Raw genomic sequence first — 17,359 nt, 5'->3', positions numbered from 1 at the left:
GCTTCAAACAAACTAACCTACTTGATCAACCACGAACAAGCCGCCAACTGAGTATAAGGAAACGCCAAAAATGGCTCAAGTAAATGGCAGCAACGGTGTCCTTCCATCGATGATCAAGAAGCGATTCCTTTCCAAGCCTAATGAGGTGGGAGTGGTGGCCGTTGGTTTTGCTCAAGGGCAGGTATGTAAAATAGTATATAGTACTCCTACTCTTTCCTGCACTGACCCTCCGGCCTACCACCAGTGCAAGCCCGGAGTCGATGCAGGTCCTACTGCGCTGATCGACGCCGGCCTTCTCCAGCAACTCCACGAGGATCTAGACTACAAAGTGTCCTACGATAATACCGTCCACAGCTACTCCGACATCGTCCCAACCACCGACCCAGACTTCCGCGGCATGAAGAAGCCGCTAGCCGTCAGCGCCGCGACAGAGAAGCTCAGCCAGCAAGTCTACGAACATGCGCGCGACGGCAAGTTTGTCCTAACCCTGGGCGGCGACCATTCCATCGCGATCGGGACCGTGTCGGGGACCGCTAAGGCTATTCGCGAGCGGCTGGGGCGGGAGATGGCCTTGATCTGGGTCGATGCGCATGCGGATATCAACACTCCGGAGACGAGCGGTAGCGGGAATATTCACGGGATGCCCGTGGCGTTCCTGACGGGTCTGGCGAAGGAGGACCGGCGTGATATTTTCGGGTGGTTGGAGAAAGACCATCTGATCAACACGAGGAAGCTGGTGTATATTGGCCTGCGCGATGTGGATCGCGGGGAGAAGAAGATTCTAAGGGAGAATGGGATTAAGGCTTTTAGTATGCATGATGTTGATAAGTATGTTTTTTCTTCTACTCCCTTCTTATTTTAGATAAAACATTTTCGTTTTTTTATTTTTATTTTTTGTTGTTCATTATTTCGATCCCCTCACCCGCTAACTAGTGTGACGTCAGACACGGCATTGGACGAGTTGTTGAGATGGCGCTGGCGCATATTGGATCGGATACACCAATCCACCTCTCATTCGATGTGGACGCTCTCGATCCGCAGTGGGCTCCCAGCACGGGGACTCCAGTCCGAGGCGGGTTAACTCTCAGGGAAGGAGATTTTATCGCGGAATGTGTTCACGAGACCGGTAACCTGGTTGCGATGGACCTTGTCGAGGTAAACCCAAGCCTGGAAATCATTGGTGCCAGTGAGACCGTCCGGGCGGGTTGCTCTTTGGTCCGCTGTGCATTGGGTGACACTCTGCTCTGAAGTTGCCACGCGGAGACGTGCTGTTTTGAGGTATTGATTGATCTATTTGGAGGCCTTTTCTTTTTCTTTTTCTTTTTATCGTTTAAATTCTGGGAACAACTGCCGCAGAATATGTGAGTTTTGAATATTGCGTACTGAAATAGTAGCGTGATATTTCTAGTTCTAGCAAGCTCGTACAGAGTAGTTATAGATCGAAATAGATGTTTTGTTGGACCTGTTGCAGTTTTATTTGTGTTTGTCTCCTCGTCTTGATAAATAAATATGCTGTAGTTAATCATCCCATCCCCCCCACCAGTTGTTGCTGCGCAGGTGCGACTTTGGTAGAAACGAAAAAATGGAATCATCAACAAACCAAAATATTTACGGCGTACTTGACAGCTTGTAAACAGCAAACTCGAGACGAACCTGTTCATCAGGCGCTTGGGGGAATAGCTCTGGACAGCCTAACATCTTACGCAGAGTTTTTGTGCTGGGTTGCGCTGTTCCCCTGCCACCGGGTTTATTTATTTAAATACCCAACCTCCTCAATTATTTCCTCGAAAATAGACCCAGGCGCAGCCATGAACCAGACTCCCTTTCAAAAAAGAAGCAGAAAATGAATACGGAGTATACTTTCTATTAATTAAGACTGATCATTAATAATTAGATACCAAAGTTATTTTTCTCTGCTTTCCCTCGCCCCGCGCACGCCTGGTTGCATCACTTCAACCATATCCTAACTTGTACCCCTCACCGTTGACCCGGATTGAATAGTCCACTGCCCCCACAAAGGGCCTTTTCGGTTCATTGAATATACTAGAACCTCTACATACCCCCCGCGCCGCCTCATTAGCTCTGCTGGCCTGCTATCGTGGTCGATTCCGATTGCAACAAAAGCAACAGAGCATTGAGCTGCCGGTCCACATCACCAAGCGTCAGAAGCATTCATCACGCATCCATTCGCCGTTCGCCCAACGCTCTTCTGCGTTGCCTGCATCGAGTTTTAATTAAATAGGCCATTTTCTCCAGAGGCCACACGCACGGAGGCTTAGATTTTTCTCACCCCTCGCTTTTGGGCACTCTCTTGCTCGCATTCTCACATCTCTTCTCAGCGTCTTGTTATATTTATCGGGCGGGCTTCTCTATGTGCACATCGGTCTTCAGAGTCGACTGTTTAGGGGAATTCCCGCTCGAACTGATTAGCTGTGGAGTAGCCTAAATACCTTTTATAATTCCGGGTTCATTCTTTTCGGCTTCTCGCACGCCTCCCGTTTCTCGACACTGCATGCTCCCGACATCTACAAGCTTTGTTCAAGAGGGGTAATAATATCTCTCTCCAAGTCGATTAAACAACCCGACCGTTTGCTGCTGGGTGGAATATCGCCTACGTCTCCAGTACATCTTAAGCTCCTCCTCCAATTTTCTAACGGTGGGAGCAATTGATATCCCTTCAAATACCAAGCGATCACACACTTCCCAACCCGATCCTCACCATGTCAAGCTCGAGCTATACAGCGACAATGGTAATGCGAAAGTTCCACTGGCCAGATATACAACTGAACATATGGTTCTCTGTCGTGCTTGCCGGGTCAGCAACATGCCTGGGTATCTTCAGCTGGTTCATGACGGTGCAGACTCAAATGGAGCTCCCGACACCATGGTAAGTTTGGATAATGGTTTATTATATATACCATTAAAATCTCTCCTAAGGTCTTTTGTCCTCTCTTATCTCGCATTTTATACCTACCGCCTCCCGAAATATATGCAGACAAAATACCACCCCTGGTCCACAACATTGGCAACATAGCGCTAACATATAACAAACAGGGTTTTCCCATTCATGGTAGCCACCGCAGCACTAACGCTGATATTCCTCTGCCTAATCGTGGTCCTCGCCCTACAACACTCCCTAATACCCGAAATGATAATTCTGGGCAGCTTCATCCTCTTCGTGCTCTGGTTCACGGGCCTAATCGGCACCGCCTTACAGCTGTACGGCAACCAGGCGAGCATCAATTCGAATTGTCAGAATTGGGTGACCGGCTACGAGTTCAAAGGCGCCAGTATCAATACGCTGGCGTGGTTGACGAATTTGAATATCTGTATGTTTTACTCAGGGGCTATATTTATATTTCACCCTTTCTCTCCCTAGTCCCCTTATTTCTGGACGTGTTTCCTAACAAAAATGAATGTACAGGTAATTGCTGGAAAACCGCATTTGCATTCGAGGTAGTCATCGCTGTCTTCCTCGTCTGGATGCTTATCATGGCATTCCAGGTCCGGAAGCACACCGATCCTTACGATTGATTCCTCGACTGAGTGCCTTCATCACACCGCTTTTGCATTTTCTTTTTTTCCCTTTCGCTGTTTTATGATTATGGGCCCCTTTTCCATCCTTGTTTATATATATGTGGCATATCACTCAGCATCTTGATGTCCCACACATCATCTGGAGTTCATTTATTTATTTATATTTACATTTTTTTATGTTGAAATGGGAAATGGGAAATGGGAAATGAGAACAGACTGGCTGGACTGGCAACAGTGTATATGGGAAATACCGGGAACGAAACAAAAGATGACTGATTGACGGAGCTGACTGACGGCACACATATATAGATTGTGCTCAGTTGACTTTTTTCTTTCTTTTTTTCCAAGTTGCACGGCGTTTAGGAATGGCAAGGAAGGAACATGATTGATTGTTTATGGCGTATTCATCCTGATCCCGGGAGGGAAATTTTTGGCAGGCATATATTCTTTTCCTATCTTTATTTTCCACTTCTTCCCATCTCTTACAAATTTTTCTGGTCTCCCTATTCGGGTAAATAAAATATAGCCAATAACTATCCCTCTCCCAATTATCTAATTTTGGACACATATGTACCTGGCTATCATCGCCCTGAGTCTGTGCCTCTTACCACAAGCCACTGGATGGTTACCAACTCTGCAATATAATTGCTGGTTCAAGTGTTGGATTCATAGTGTGAGCGCAAGTCATTTTCCTGCTCGCAGATTTTCAGAACCGTTGTACACAGTACAGTACAATTAATAGTTACCTGGAAGGTGTGGTGTTGTTCCTGAGCCAGCTTAAACGCGCCAGCAGGGCGAGCTTCCAAGGTTGTTTGTTGAGCTCCTGTCAGCGTTTGTTGCGTTCGTATTGGGTGGCTAAAAAGAACAAGTCAAAACCTAAAATATAGAAGCCGAACCACACGATATTTTAAGTTGGGAAGACGGGAGCAATTGAATAAGATCCTTCAATAATAGAGACGATTTGTTTTCTAGAAGAAAGTCGAGTTGTAGTGGTTGAGCTTGATAGTAGTTGGCTGTACTGCGTAGATTGTCGCGGTTGGTGTGCGTGAAGTTTCTCCCGGTCATCCAGCCCAGGCAGCCCCGTTTGACGACCCAAAGTACCCTGCAGTACTACGCCAGCGCGGGAGTGACCTCACAGGCTCCCTCACACCCAGCCCCGTTTCGCTTCCCCCAACCCTGGCACATTTCCCCATTACCTCATCCGGATCTCATCCGCCGTCCATCCATCCATCATCATCCATCATCATCCGTTTCTCTCCACACCCAACCTCACAACCTCACATCCTCCTTCTTCCCTATTCATTCCCCCATCTCCATCAACTCCCATCTCGTCTTCGTTCCTTTTCTTTTCCTTTTTCCTTCTCTTATTGTTTCTCTCTACATCTCTAATCGTTCGAATCTCTCTTGATTTCCGTCCCTAAATTGCTCCACGGTCTGACCAGCCACCATGAAGTCCACTCTGCTGCTTGCAGCGGCTGCTCTCCTGGGCACGTCGTCTGCAAAGGTACACAAGTTAAAACTGAACAAACTGTCTCTATCTGACCAACTTGTAAGTAAATACTTTTGATGGGGAGATAGATAGATGGCTTGTCCTGTTGTAATTCGGTTTCTGGGAGGCGATGGCGACTAACCGCGGACGATGATGGACTTCTAGGACAATGTCAACATTGACACCCACGTCAAGGCGCTTGGTCAAAAGTACATGGGAATCCGACCAAATCAACATATTGATGAGATGTTCAAAGGTGCTGCCCAAGCTTCTGGGGGGCATAGTGTTCTGGTAGACAACTTCCTCAACGCTCAATGTATGTGTACCACCAGTTCAACCTCCTCCCTCTGTGATCTACAACCGCCCTATGGAAAATCATCCCACTAACCCATCCCTAGACTACTCTGAGATTACTATCGGCACCCCTCCCCAAACTTTCAAGGTTGTCCTTGATACCGGAAGCTCCAACCTCTGGGTTCCATCGAGCGAGTGTGGCTCCATCGCCTGCTACCTTCATAACAAGTACGACTCGTCCACCTCATCGACCTACCAGAAGAATGGTTCTGAATTCGCCATTCGCTACGGCTCTGGAAGTCTCTCCGGCTTCGTTTCCCAAGACACCGTCCGAATCGGTGACCTGACCATTAAGAGTCAACTCTTTGCAGAGGCGACCAACGAGCCTGGCCTTGCATTTGCCTTCGGCCGATTTGATGGCATCCTAGGCCTGGGATATGACACTATCTCTGTCAACAAGATCCCGCCTCCCTTCTACGAAATGGTCAACCAGGGGCTTCTCGATGAGCCCGTGTTCAGCTTTTATCTGGGCGATGCCAACATCGAAGACGATGACTCCGAAGCCGTGTTCGGAGGCATCAACAAGGATCATTATACTGGTGAACTTGTTATGATCCCCCTTCGCCGCAAGGCCTACTGGGAAGTTGATCTCGATGCCATTACCTTCGGCAAGGAAACGGCTCAGCTGGAGAACACTGGTGTCATCCTTGACACCGGCACATCCCTTATTGCCCTCCCGTCCACCCTCGCCGAGCTTCTGTAAGTTCCAACTGCTGTATATCTATTTAGATACAAAAACGTTGGTGACAAATGCTAACACGTATATCCCCATCAGTAACAAGGAAATCGGAGCCAAGAAGTCCTTCAACGGCCAATACACCATTGACTGCACGAAGCGTGACGGCCTGCCCGACCTCACCTTCACTCTGACCGGCCACAACTTCACCATCGGTCCCTATGACTACATCCTGGAGGTGCAAGGGTCCTGCATCAGCAGCTTCATGGGCATGGATTTCCCAGAACCGGTTGGCCCTCTCGCCATCCTTGGCGACGCCTTCCTGAGACGATACTACAGCGTCTATGACATGGGCAACCATTCTGTTGGCTTGGCGAAGTGCAAGTAAATTTAGCCCACGCTGTCTATTTGGTTTTTGCTTGCGCCTTCTCCCAGTCTGTCGACGGATTGATTTCGTTGGCATTTAGCTAGAGCAGGAGGAATTTGTTAGGGGAGTAGGTAGCTAGTATGGTGGGAAGTAAGGACAATAATCAAATCGTGCTAAGATGTACTGTTTTCGTTTTTCTCCTTCTTTCTTTTTTCCCTTTTGTTCGCATTTTCCCCCTCTTCTGATCCCTGGTCTTTTCTTAATCAGTACGTCAATCTTTGTTTCTTTTCTTTTTTACTTTTTACTTTTTTTTTTCGTCTATTTACTTTCCTAGTTCTTTGCAAGGATGAACGGGAAATCTCATCTCCAGTGGTGTTTTTTCCGAATGTTTGCTGTTTGCAGCTATGGTATCCCTACATGTAGAAGGAGAAGTCCCTTGCTACTGTACTCTATATCTACCTATGTCTTAGTATATATATATATATATATATGTATAACCAGCAGAATCCAGCTACGGGTCATTGTGACTGAAAATAGGTAATAGTCTTAAGTCATAAGAAAGTGAATTGCACATGAATTTATTTGAGATAATAAATAATATATGGTAGCATGGACCAACAGTAGTATTATTATTATTAGATTGGTAGATACAGCTGATAACACCAAGCACGGAGTAGAGGTATACTGCTTCCCAGGTACAACACACGGTTGAAAGGGTACCGGAATATAGAGGGGGGGGGGAGTGGAGTGGAGGGACAGCCCAGCCCGCCCCACGGGCACGGGATCACGCTAGCCGGCACGCCAAGCAGCGGCTGGAGCGTTCTCCAGCGGCGTCCATAAAGCAAGCGCCATTCCCCATTCCCCATTCCCCATTCCCCCCGTCCGTCTTGTCGCCTCAAGCTTCCGCCCGCCGAACATACAGCAGTACAGAGTACTCCGTACTAAAGTTATATATCCCGATTCCAACCACTACCACTACCTTATCTCCCTCTCTATTCTCTATTCTCCATTGCCCCAGACCAGTCCCCTTCCAATTCACTCAATCCCCTCTTTTCATCAAGCAATAATATATATAAGCTTCCAAGCTTCACCTTGACATCACTAGCAAATTCCGCCAAAACAACCCGCCCCGCCCGCCCGCCCCCAGCACAATCCTTTCTTCGCGATATCCCTCGTCGATTCCCTCGCGCGCCCGGCCCACCCGAGAATCAACAACAAAGCTACGAGAACATAAGCTGGACGGACATATTAATTATTACAATCGCAGAGCGGGCTACATAATAACCGAGAAAATTTTTTTTTTTTCATCTCCCCTCCTTCGCTACCTTCAACCCGCATCGAACATAACATATAATCGCAATTGGAGAACAAAAAACCACACTCCCCTCCTGCGTCATTCCGCGCGCGCTACCCTCCTCCTCCTCTCACGCAAAAATAGGACACAACAACAAACTCAAAACACACCAAACACCTTGATCCCAGCACAGAGAGAGGCTACCCTACCCCTACGTTACACTCCGTCCATTAATATTATTATTCACCTAATAATACCAACCCTCCTCCCGATTATGGCCGCCTAAAAGCCCAGGCCCCGCGACAAAAACACAAACAAAAAAAACAAACAAAAAACAAAAAAAAAACAAAACATCGCAGAATATAAAAACAAAAATACATACACACACACCCCACATCGATTCTTATCCTCCCCCTCCTCCTACCCCCCATCCACAAAGGAATGCTTTTGCGACTATCCACCAGCCTCCACTACCCCATCACCGTCACCGAGCTGTTGAAGCGCCCTGGCGACACTATCCAGCAAGGCGAGGCTATCTTCGCATACTACTACCGCACAACGGTGACGGAGGGTGACGGGTTGGGAAACAAGCATGATGTGCTCAAGACTTTTCCGACGAGGTTTGAGTCAGCGGTCGATGGGGAATTGGTGGCTTGGAAGGTTAGAGAAGGTGCGGTGATTGAGGGGCCGTGAGTGTTTTCTTTTTCCCTTTCCTCTTTTTTTTTTTTTTTTCTTTTTAAGATTGATATTAAATTATTTGCGGGTAATGCTAATTTTTGTATTTGTTTCTTTTGGGTAGGATTGATATTGCGGAGATCCATGAGCCGTGTTCACATGAGGTTCAGTTTGGGGGGATGTGTGCGAATTGTGGGAAGGATATGACTGAGTAAGGCCTTTTGTTTTATCACCTATTAACTTTTTTTTTTTTTTTTTTTTTTTTTTTTTTTTTTTTTTTTTTTTTTTTTTTTTGATTTACCCTATATTTGTTTGACATGGTTTCTAATCTTTCCCCCTCAACTTATAGGTTTAACTATAACACCGAAGTTTTGGATTCATCTCGCGCCCCGATCCGTATGGTGCACGATAACTCTGCTTTAACAGTCAGCGAGAACGAAGCGACGCGCGTGGAAGAGGACGCGAAACGCCGCCTGCTCTCATCGAGGCGATTATCCCTCGTTGTCGACTTGGACCAGACCATCATTCACGCAACGGTAGATCCTACGGTGGCGGAGTGGCAACAAGACAAAGATAACCCGAATCATGAAGCGGTCAAGGACGTACGTGCTTTCCAACTTGTAGACGATGGACCTGGCATGCGAGGTTGTTGGTACTACATCAAACTACGGCCCGGGCTAGAAGAGTTCCTACGGGAAATTTCCACATTGTTCGAACTACACATCTACACAATGGGGACCCGCGCGTATGCGCAGCACATCGCCAATATCGTGGATCCAGACCGTAAGATTTTCGGAGACAGGATCCTTAGCCGCGACGAGAGCGGGAGTTTGACTGCCAAGAACCTTCAGCGCCTCTTTCCTGTGGATACGAAAATGGTTGTTATCATAGATGACAGGGGGGATGTGTGGAAGTGGACAGATAACTTGATCAAAGTGCTACCTTACGACTTCTTCGTTGGTATTGGCGATATCAACTCTAGTTTCCTCCCGAAGAAACAGGAGTTCAAGGGTTTTCCACGGGGCGCTACCAAGGCGAAACGGGAGGCTGATTCAAAGGAAGCTGAAGCGGCTGGGACGACTATCAATGGGTCCGGCGCAATGGATGTAGATGGGAAGACGGCTACGGAGGTATCAGCGTTGGAGCAACTGGTTACCATGGGCGGAGGCGATAATCCGGTGTTGCTCCAAGAACAGGCCAACGAACAGGAAGAGGCGATCGCACATCAAGTTGAAGAACGACCACTACTACAGAAGCAGAAGCAGCTCGATGCTGAAGATGAAGCGGCGGAGCTGATGGCAGCGGCTGAGAACGGGGATTCATCCAGTGATGATTCTCACGACTCGTCACGGCACCGCCATCACCTGCTGGAAGACAACGACACTGAGCTGTATAAACTTGAAGAGCGGCTCAAAGCTGTTCACAAGGCGTTTTTCGACGAGTATGATAGGAGGCGAACTAGCTCGCTTGGAGGGAGAGTATCGGCACTAAGAGGTGAACGCGTCCCTACAAGAGATAGAGGAATAGATCTCCGTATCGTACCCGATATCAAAGTCATCATGCCGCAGATCAAGAGGCCTGTGCTCAACGCTGTGGTCCTGGTGTTTTCTGGGGTCCTACCTCTTGGTACCGACACGCAGAATGCCGATATCTCACTCTGGGCAAAAAGTTTCGGCGCCGCCATCTCTACCAAAATTAGCTCGAGAACTACCCATCTCGTTGCTGGCAGGAACCGCACGGCAAAAGTCCGCGAAGCAACACGATATCCTAACATTAAGATCGTAACGGTGCAATGGCTCCTTGACTCGATAACGCAGTGGAAACGAATAGACGAGGAGCCGTACCTCGTCCCCGTGCACCCGGAGGACAGGGGGGAATTGATCAGTGGCTCTGATAACGTCTCGCCAGCCGACGACTCCGCCAAGTCCAATGGCAGTATCGATGATTACTCGTTTCTCTCCTCGTCGGAAGAGGATGACAGTATGGCTGACGATGACGATGACGATGGCGACGGCAATAGCACCATTGAGACCGGCAGTGCGTCGAAATTGCGCCTACGGACCACCAATAATGACCTGCGCGATATTGATGAGGAGATCTTGCAGTCGGCCGGCCTCACGGAGCATTCCCTCATCGGCTACGATGCGGAGCAGCAGGCTGCCGTGCACGATGAGCTAAGGGCGTTTTTGGGGAGTGATAATGATGATAGTGAGAGTGATAGTGATTTGTCGCTCCAGTCGTCGTCGTCGTCGTTTAGCGCGCAGCAGCAGCAGCAGCAGGGGGGGAAGAAACGGAAACGAGGTCCTGAGAGCGAGGGGAGTGGTGGGGAGTCGAGTGCGGGCGAAGGAGAAGGTGGGGATGGAGGTGAAAGAACTGCTGCCGCCGCTGCTGCAGGTGCAGGTGCACCGTCAGGGTCATCGCGCCTAGCGCAGAAGATCAAATTGTCCCACGAGAGGAATACGGGGTTGAAGAACGTGGCGACGATTCGATCAAGGGGTTCGTCTGAAGCACCCCCTACATCTGTGTCTGGTGCTGCTGATGCTGGTGCTGGTGCTGGTGCTGGTGCGACGCCTCCGCTATGTAACCACCCGCCAAACGCGGAGGATGACGACGATGTTGGCGATGAGTCTGATACGACTGAGTATAATAATAATGAGGAGAACAACGATGTGGATCCTGAGGATGATGATGATGATGCGTTAGAGAGGGAGATGTTGGCGGCTTTTGAGGATGGGGGGTGGGGGGAGGAGGAGGAGGAAGGGGTGGGAGAAGGCGAGGAGGAGGAAACAGTCGGCTCGGGTACCTGAATTGTGTATCTATCACCTATCAACCTTGATATCTAGCTACCAATCTGTCCAACAAACTTTATTAGCATAGCGAGGGCGTTTTTCTTTTGTTATTTTCCACTCTCCCCCCCCCCCCGGGCCCCCCGGCGGGGCCCCTGGTTGTGAGATGAGACATATATAGGCAGCTATGTATGCAGCTATGTATGTATGTAGCCTGTCTTTGGCGGTGGGTTGGTTGGTTGGTTTTGCAATTTGCTTCAATTTTCTTTATAGCTTTTCGTCATTTCTTTTTCAAAATTCAGGTAGTACTCCGTTTATTTGGTTGGTTGGCCCTAATTCATCCCCCGTCTCGGATTCAGTTTTGTCAGTCCCCCCTCTTGAATCTTGAATTTTTCTTGCCCTTCTTCTCCTTTTTCCATAGGTGTTTTTGATTTGTCGTCATATTATATTCTTTGGGGCCATCTCTTTTCTTTCCCCCCTTTCTTCTTCTTTTTCTTGTGTTTATGTTAACATTTACGGAGTACATTGCATGCATGATGTATATATGTAATGTATGTATTCGCCCATCTACCTCTTTTCTCTCCATTACTCCTCCTCTCTTCAATCTTCTTCCTTCTCATTTACCTTCTCTAGTTTTTTCCTCACATAGGTTCTGTTCTGTTCTATGCTATCTAACATATACGGAGAAAGGTTTTTGTTGTTCCAAGGTTATAGGTTTCATTTGTTTTTTTTTCTTCCAGGTAGGTAGTGGTAGGTTCATTTTATTCACTGATTCATTTATTCACTTTAAAAACTTCGTGAATGAGCTAGTTTAGCTTGCCTGTTTTATGTTAAACTGGAGCGTTAGAATTCCTGAGAGGTTTCGTTTTTACATCAAGACAGACTGTCTTGTCTCCTTAGGGAGTTGGAGATGCTGCAGTGTACAGTGGTCCAATTTTGCTGGTTACGTAGGTATAAGGTATGTGAGAGAGAGAGAGAGTGTGTGTGTGTGTGCAAAGAAGCACTGGGCTGTTAGAAAATTGTCAGTATAGATTAGATTCTATTTATAAGTAGTTATGTGCATATCAGATATCATGTTTTCATTCCGCTTCTATTGGTGAGATAACAAGACAAAAAAGGGGGGGGGAAGGGCAACGGAGACTTAGTGGGTTTGTTGTTGGTACAGCTTCTAACAGTTATGTGGGATTGATTATATTAAATTTGACAAAATTAGATGGCTTGTGTGGTGCAATTTCTTCTTCTTCGTCTTTTCCTTTCAGTACTTGCTTGCATGAAATGGGGTGGTAAAAGGAATTTTTTAAGAAAGTATACTGCATTTTCTAGCATGGGTAAGTAGCCCCCAACATACATAGCTCGTTTTTCCTTCCTCCCTTTTTGCTTTAGCGGTAGAAGTCGAACCTGGTGGTTAAAGTTAGCAACGGTAATGACATAGGAATGATTGATATGTAATGTATAAAAAGGAAAGAAAGAACGCACTTATCAGCATCCTGAGCTCCTTTCACTTGGCTCGAATAAGCGTCTTCCAAGTCTGACTGGATGATATTATATCTGTTCTTGCGAACTGCCCGCAGACCAGCCTCCTGCATGATAGCCGCAATAACAGCGCCAGACAGTGGATCATTCCTAACAATCAACGAGTCCAGATCTACCTCCGGCGACAGAGACATTTTGGAGGCGATGGTGGTGAAGATCAATCGGCGCTCTCGTCGATCGCGGAGAGAGGGGAACTCAATCTTGCGATCGAGACGGCCTGGCCGCAGCAGGGCAGGATCCAGCGTGTCAGCGCGGTTGGTGGCCATGATTACTTTTACGTTGCTTGTCTGATCGAAGCCGTCCATCTGGTTGAGCAGTTCTAGCAAGATCCGTTGAACCTCGCGATCAGCACCCGTTTGGGCGTCAAATCGTTTCGTGGCAATCGCGTCGATCTCGTCGATGAAGATGATTGCCGGCGAATTTTCGCGGGCCATGCGGAAAACGTCGCGGACCATTCGAGGACCTTCACCTAGGTACTTTTGGACGAACTCGGATCCGACAACTCGGATGAAATTGGCCGTTGTGCTGTTGGCTACCGCCTTGACCAGCATGGTTTTACCAGTTCCGGGCGGTCCATATAGAAGCACACCGCGCGGAGGGTCGATTCCTACAGGAGTTATTTTGTTAGTTCATGAACATAGACGATACTGCCACATATTTTGATCGTACCAATTTGTTTATATAAATCGAAATGCGTTAGTGGTAGTTCGACGGCCTCTCTGATCTCCTGCTTCTGCATATCCAGTCCTCCGACGTCCGCATATGTCACATCTGGCTTTTCATCAACACCAAGCATAGCAATAGAAGAATCAGCTTCAGGCGGAAGTATGTCGACGAGGGAGTTGGAATGGCGATGTAGAGCGACGGAGGAGGAGGGTTTCAACAGTTCGCGGTCAAGCGTAGATAGGATGCGGACGACATAATTTGAGCCTGTTGACGATTGTACGATACCGGTACTATAACAAAGCGATAACCATCAGCATATCTAGAATATGACATGACAGAGAAAAACACTGGTTTGAAATCCTTACTTTTGGTCGATGGCCTCCATGAACTGGCCGATAACAAGAGGAACACTTTGTATGCGCTTAATTTCTTCCTGAGCTCGAACAAGCTCCCGCTTCAAACTCCTGTATAAACATTAGATAATAGAGTATGGCCCGGGGATTGTAGATATCATACCTTTGCTCATCCTTGATATATTCCTCCTGGAGATTTATGTACCTACGCAGCAAACGTCAGTCAGCAACCGATATGCCCAACGCCTAACGATAAAATCCCGACATACTCTAGATGCCGTTGTAGCCTCTTGAGGGTAGCATAGTCATCTCCGTCATCATTTCCAACCCCTTCCAGGGGGTCGATATTTGGGATCGCGTCTGCAGGTGTAGTCTTTTTGTATGGCGGCACCAGGGCCGCTGGGTTCTCAACCACGACGTCTCCCATGGCTGCTGGATTTTTGATATAGACGATGCAGGAGAAAATTTAACGTCGAATAGCAGAAGTTTTATTGGAAAATGCTTCAGGTAAGAATCTCGTGCGGATGTGGACAATGGGGGGTATAAGAGGGCAGGACAGACAGTTGGAGGTTGGAGTTGTCATTGAGCTTGCTCCAGATGAATGAGCTACACCAGATGAAGGCGACACCGTGCCAAGATATATCACGTGGCAATATTACCTCGTCCAAGCTTGCTGCGGGCTATTTTGATGTACGTTATCATGTTGGTATTTCCAGTCCAATAGATAAATTTGATGGGATGGTTAAATAATAGCCTGAATGCTTTCCGGAATATGATTGATCTTTCCGGAGCCTTCTGGTTTTCCTACTGGAATTGGCAGTATGAATCTATATTCATTATCCACCGTGATATATGACGCTTGCTCAGCGCTGCGTTCAAGCTTAATGACCTAACCAACCTCAGGATATATTTCCTATCCACCCATCTGTCCTTACATTACATAGAAGAATTAGCAGTACTTGTTGAAATAACTCGATTTTGACCATCAATCCGAGTATCGTCAATCCGAGCATAAAAAACCAATCTTAAAACGCACCAGTCCCCCACCACATACAATGAGCACTCTCGTAACAATCGGAGCCTGCTATCTTGATACAATTCTAACGTGAGAAATGTGTATACATATCGAGCGAGGCATGGATTCTAATACTAACCTTCCCCATATAGCGTTGACCACTACCCGGGAGAAGACGAAAAGCTCCGTGCATCCCGCATCTCTCGACGACGGGGTGGAAACACTCTAAATACGCTCGAAGTTCTTCAACAGCTCCTTGGATGCAGGTTCGTCAAAAGCCACCACTACCACTACTACAGCAGGGGGTACTAATAAGGCCACCCATGGATTGCTGGATAGGCAGCAACTGAACACGATCTCCGCGCTGTATGCCATCGCAGTGCTACCAGCAAAATCGTCACCGGCCACCAAGGAACTCGAAGCATCATTCGGTCCCAGCTGTCGTGTCGATCTCCAACACTGTATATACCGTGAGGAGTGCAGTGAGCCGGCCTCTAGTTATATCATTAAGAGTACCTCTACGGGTAGTAGGACTATTGTTAATTATAATGAGCTGCCGGAGATGACTTTGGCAGAGTTTGTGGAGATTGCGGGGAGGTTGTCGGCTGCTACTGTTGGTAGTCCTAGATGGTTTCACTTTGAGGTGCTTTTTTTTTTTTTTTTTTTTTTTTTTTTTTTTTTTTTTTTTTTTTTTTTTTCCAGCATTTGTTCTTGATTCCCCAGCAATTTGTTATACGCATAGATATAGTTCCTAAAGCATCCTCTAGGGCCGTATACCAGATGTCACGCTGAAATGTATACAATACATCCGTCAAAACTTCCCTTCCGACAAAATCAGCGTGGAAGTCGAAAAACCCGGCCGGGAAGGTCTGCAGGAGCTAGCCGCAGCTGCAGATGTGGTTTTCTACTCGAAAAGTTGGGCACAGGTAACCTCAAAACAGGAATTCTCTTATTTCAAAAATTTAATGAGAACTCAATAACCACTTACTTACCGGCCCTCCTTTTAGGCAAACGGCCACCAATCCCTCCAGAGTTTCCTACAAGCGCAATCACATCTAACGCCCCAAGCGTATGTTTTTATATCCGTTCAATATATACTTTCATCCCCGTTCTTTGTGTCGGGAGTACCTAACAGGTTTTCTTTTATCTTTCAAGATCGATTCTCTGCTGCACCTGGGGTGAACATGGAGCGGCATGCTTAGACAAGAGCAGCATGGAATACATCCATTCCCCGGCGTACATTGACACGCAGCATGCGGTTGTTGAGTATGAAAAATATCCATCCCATCCCTCCCTTTTTTTTTTTTTTTTTTTTTTTTTTTTTCTTCTTCGTTTATTTACCTCTTCAGCACTGAAAGAGCTCACGCAAAAACTCTAGTACTATCGGGGCAGGCGACACCTTCATAGCCGGAATGCTATTTAAGTTAATCCGTCATCGCGACTCAGGCGACGATGGTTTCAGTCTTCGGCAGACCATGGATTTCGCGAATCGTCTTGCGGGGCGTAAGGTTATCCAGGAAGGGTTTGAGGGGCTAACTTAATGCTGTTGATGCTGCCGCTCTGTTGTGAGATATTCACGTGTATATATAATATGATATTTAGGTCGATATAAGGCTGGCTATATTACATAGCTACTAGCTAACTAGCAAAAATCCCCCGAAAGAAACTTTTTGCAAAACATAGGCTTGAGAAATCAAACAAAGTAGCATAAGCAAAATACCTGCGGGAATTTTGGGTTGGGGGGAGGCGGGTAGGGTAGAAAGCTTTTGGTAGATTCATTTGATATCCATACTGTCTCTGCCTTAAGCATTCTTGCTATAATCTATGCATAACCTCTTAAAAACCTGGAACTTGTAATCTATTTCCTGGGGCCGGCTTAAAATAGGATATATGGTTTCCCATCTTTTGATTCGTGGTTTCGGAATTTTTTTGTCTGCAGGCGATGCCTTGATGGATGCGTCATGATCAATACCTGATGGCGACGGTTCGTACATCGACCAATTGCTTTCTCAAATAGTAATGAAGGTCAAATAGGTAGTTGTAGCAAAAGCAAAAGTTTGATGGAAATTGGCAGTGTCGTACATATATCCCCTGTGAATCGAATCGAGTGTCCTAGCCCGGTTGGAATGTGCTTGTATGTACTCCGTACATGTACTGTACATGTAGGTTATTTATTCTGCGTAGAAGCTCTTGATGCATATAGTGTGGAATAAATACACAGAAGAAAAGAAGGGTTAGTATTCCGTAGGCTAATTTCTATATCATAGGTTTATGTATATAGGATTAGAAGAAATAACAGTGACAATAAGTACGTGTAATTACGAAAATATAAAGGGTTCAGAAACAAGCCAGCTTATGAACCGTTCATGGGTTAATAATAATATTCGGGTGAAGAGGGTTTTCGGGATCAATCAACTCTCCGGATTTTCTATCTTTGTAGCCAAATAATAAAGGAAGAAAGAGGGAGAACTTTCTCTGTTATCACCCATAATTCCTTTCTCCCTAGCTTAGGCTCTTTCCACAGCATAGAATTTTACCAGGGTGGAGGTAAATAAAGGGAGGTGGGGGAGGATATTTCCATGTTTTGCTGGAGAGATATCAAGCAGAAAAAAAA

At 46.8% G+C, this 17,359-nt stretch overlaps 6 protein-coding genes across 6 annotated transcripts; 5 read left to right on the top strand and 1 right to left on the bottom strand.

Moving 5' to 3' along the window:
- Positions 1-70: 70 nt before the first annotated feature.
- On the top strand, positions 71-1,248 carry BDCG_00768 (arginase; the record flags this gene model as incomplete). Its single annotated transcript, XM_045416275.1, has 3 exons — positions 71-181; positions 245-828; positions 945-1,248. The coding sequence occupies 3 exons, from the start codon at positions 71-73 to the stop codon at positions 1,246-1,248; spliced, it is 999 nt and encodes a 332-aa protein (XP_045272042.1).
- A 1,472-nt stretch (positions 1,249-2,720) lies between these two features.
- On the top strand, positions 2,721-3,534 carry BDCG_00767 (uncharacterized protein; the record flags this gene model as incomplete). The annotated part of the gene is made up of 3 exons (XM_045416274.1): positions 2,721-2,887; positions 3,055-3,329; positions 3,425-3,534. The coding sequence occupies 3 exons, from the start codon at positions 2,721-2,723 to the stop codon at positions 3,532-3,534; spliced, it is 552 nt and encodes a 183-aa protein (XP_045272041.1).
- A 976-nt stretch (positions 3,535-4,510) lies between these two features.
- BDCG_00766 (vacuolar protease A) lies at positions 4,511-7,090 on the top strand. Its single transcript, XM_045416273.1, has 4 exons — positions 4,511-5,086; positions 5,192-5,342; positions 5,425-6,079; positions 6,156-7,090. The coding sequence occupies exons 1-4, from the start codon at positions 4,985-4,987 to the stop codon at positions 6,442-6,444; spliced, it is 1,197 nt and encodes a 398-aa protein (XP_045272040.1). The 5' UTR covers positions 4,511-4,984; the 3' UTR covers positions 6,445-7,090.
- Positions 7,091-7,284: 194 nt separating this feature from the next.
- On the top strand, positions 7,285-11,323 carry BDCG_00765 (RNA polymerase II CTD phosphatase Fcp1). Its single transcript, XM_045416272.1, has 3 exons — positions 7,285-8,406; positions 8,517-8,603; positions 8,742-11,323. Exons 1-3 carry the CDS (start codon positions 8,159-8,161, stop codon positions 11,197-11,199), a joined length of 2,793 nt encoding a protein of 930 aa, XP_045272039.1. The 5' UTR covers positions 7,285-8,158; the 3' UTR covers positions 11,200-11,323.
- An 862-nt stretch (positions 11,324-12,185) lies between these two features.
- Positions 12,186-15,441, bottom strand: BDCG_00764 (26S protease regulatory subunit 6B). Its single transcript, XM_045416271.1, has 7 exons — positions 14,885-15,441; positions 14,000-14,814; positions 13,894-13,935; positions 13,743-13,841; positions 13,381-13,667; positions 12,655-13,318; positions 12,186-12,576 (listed from the first exon to the last, which is right to left on the bottom strand). Exons 2-7 carry the CDS (start codon positions 14,155-14,157, stop codon positions 12,558-12,560), a joined length of 1,269 nt encoding a protein of 422 aa, XP_045272038.1. The 5' UTR covers positions 14,158-14,814; positions 14,885-15,441; the 3' UTR covers positions 12,186-12,557.
- BDCG_00763 (uncharacterized protein) lies at positions 14,414-16,827 on the top strand. The gene is made up of 7 exons (XM_045416270.1): positions 14,414-14,835; positions 14,898-15,011; positions 15,085-15,388; positions 15,513-15,671; positions 15,753-15,814; positions 15,901-16,011; positions 16,124-16,827. Exons 1-7 carry the CDS (start codon positions 14,786-14,788, stop codon positions 16,284-16,286), a joined length of 963 nt encoding a protein of 320 aa, XP_045272037.1. The 5' UTR covers positions 14,414-14,785; the 3' UTR covers positions 16,287-16,827.
- Positions 16,828-17,359: the final 532 nt, after the last annotated feature.

The sequence above is a fragment of the Blastomyces dermatitidis genome (assembly GCF_000003525.1).
Source record: "Blastomyces dermatitidis ER-3 genomic scaffold supercont1.1, whole genome shotgun sequence".
Classification (NCBI taxonomy): domain Eukaryota; kingdom Fungi; phylum Ascomycota; class Eurotiomycetes; order Onygenales; family Ajellomycetaceae; genus Blastomyces; species Blastomyces dermatitidis.
Note: the sequence above shows the minus strand (reverse complement) of the source record. Positions and strands in the feature narration are given on the sequence as shown.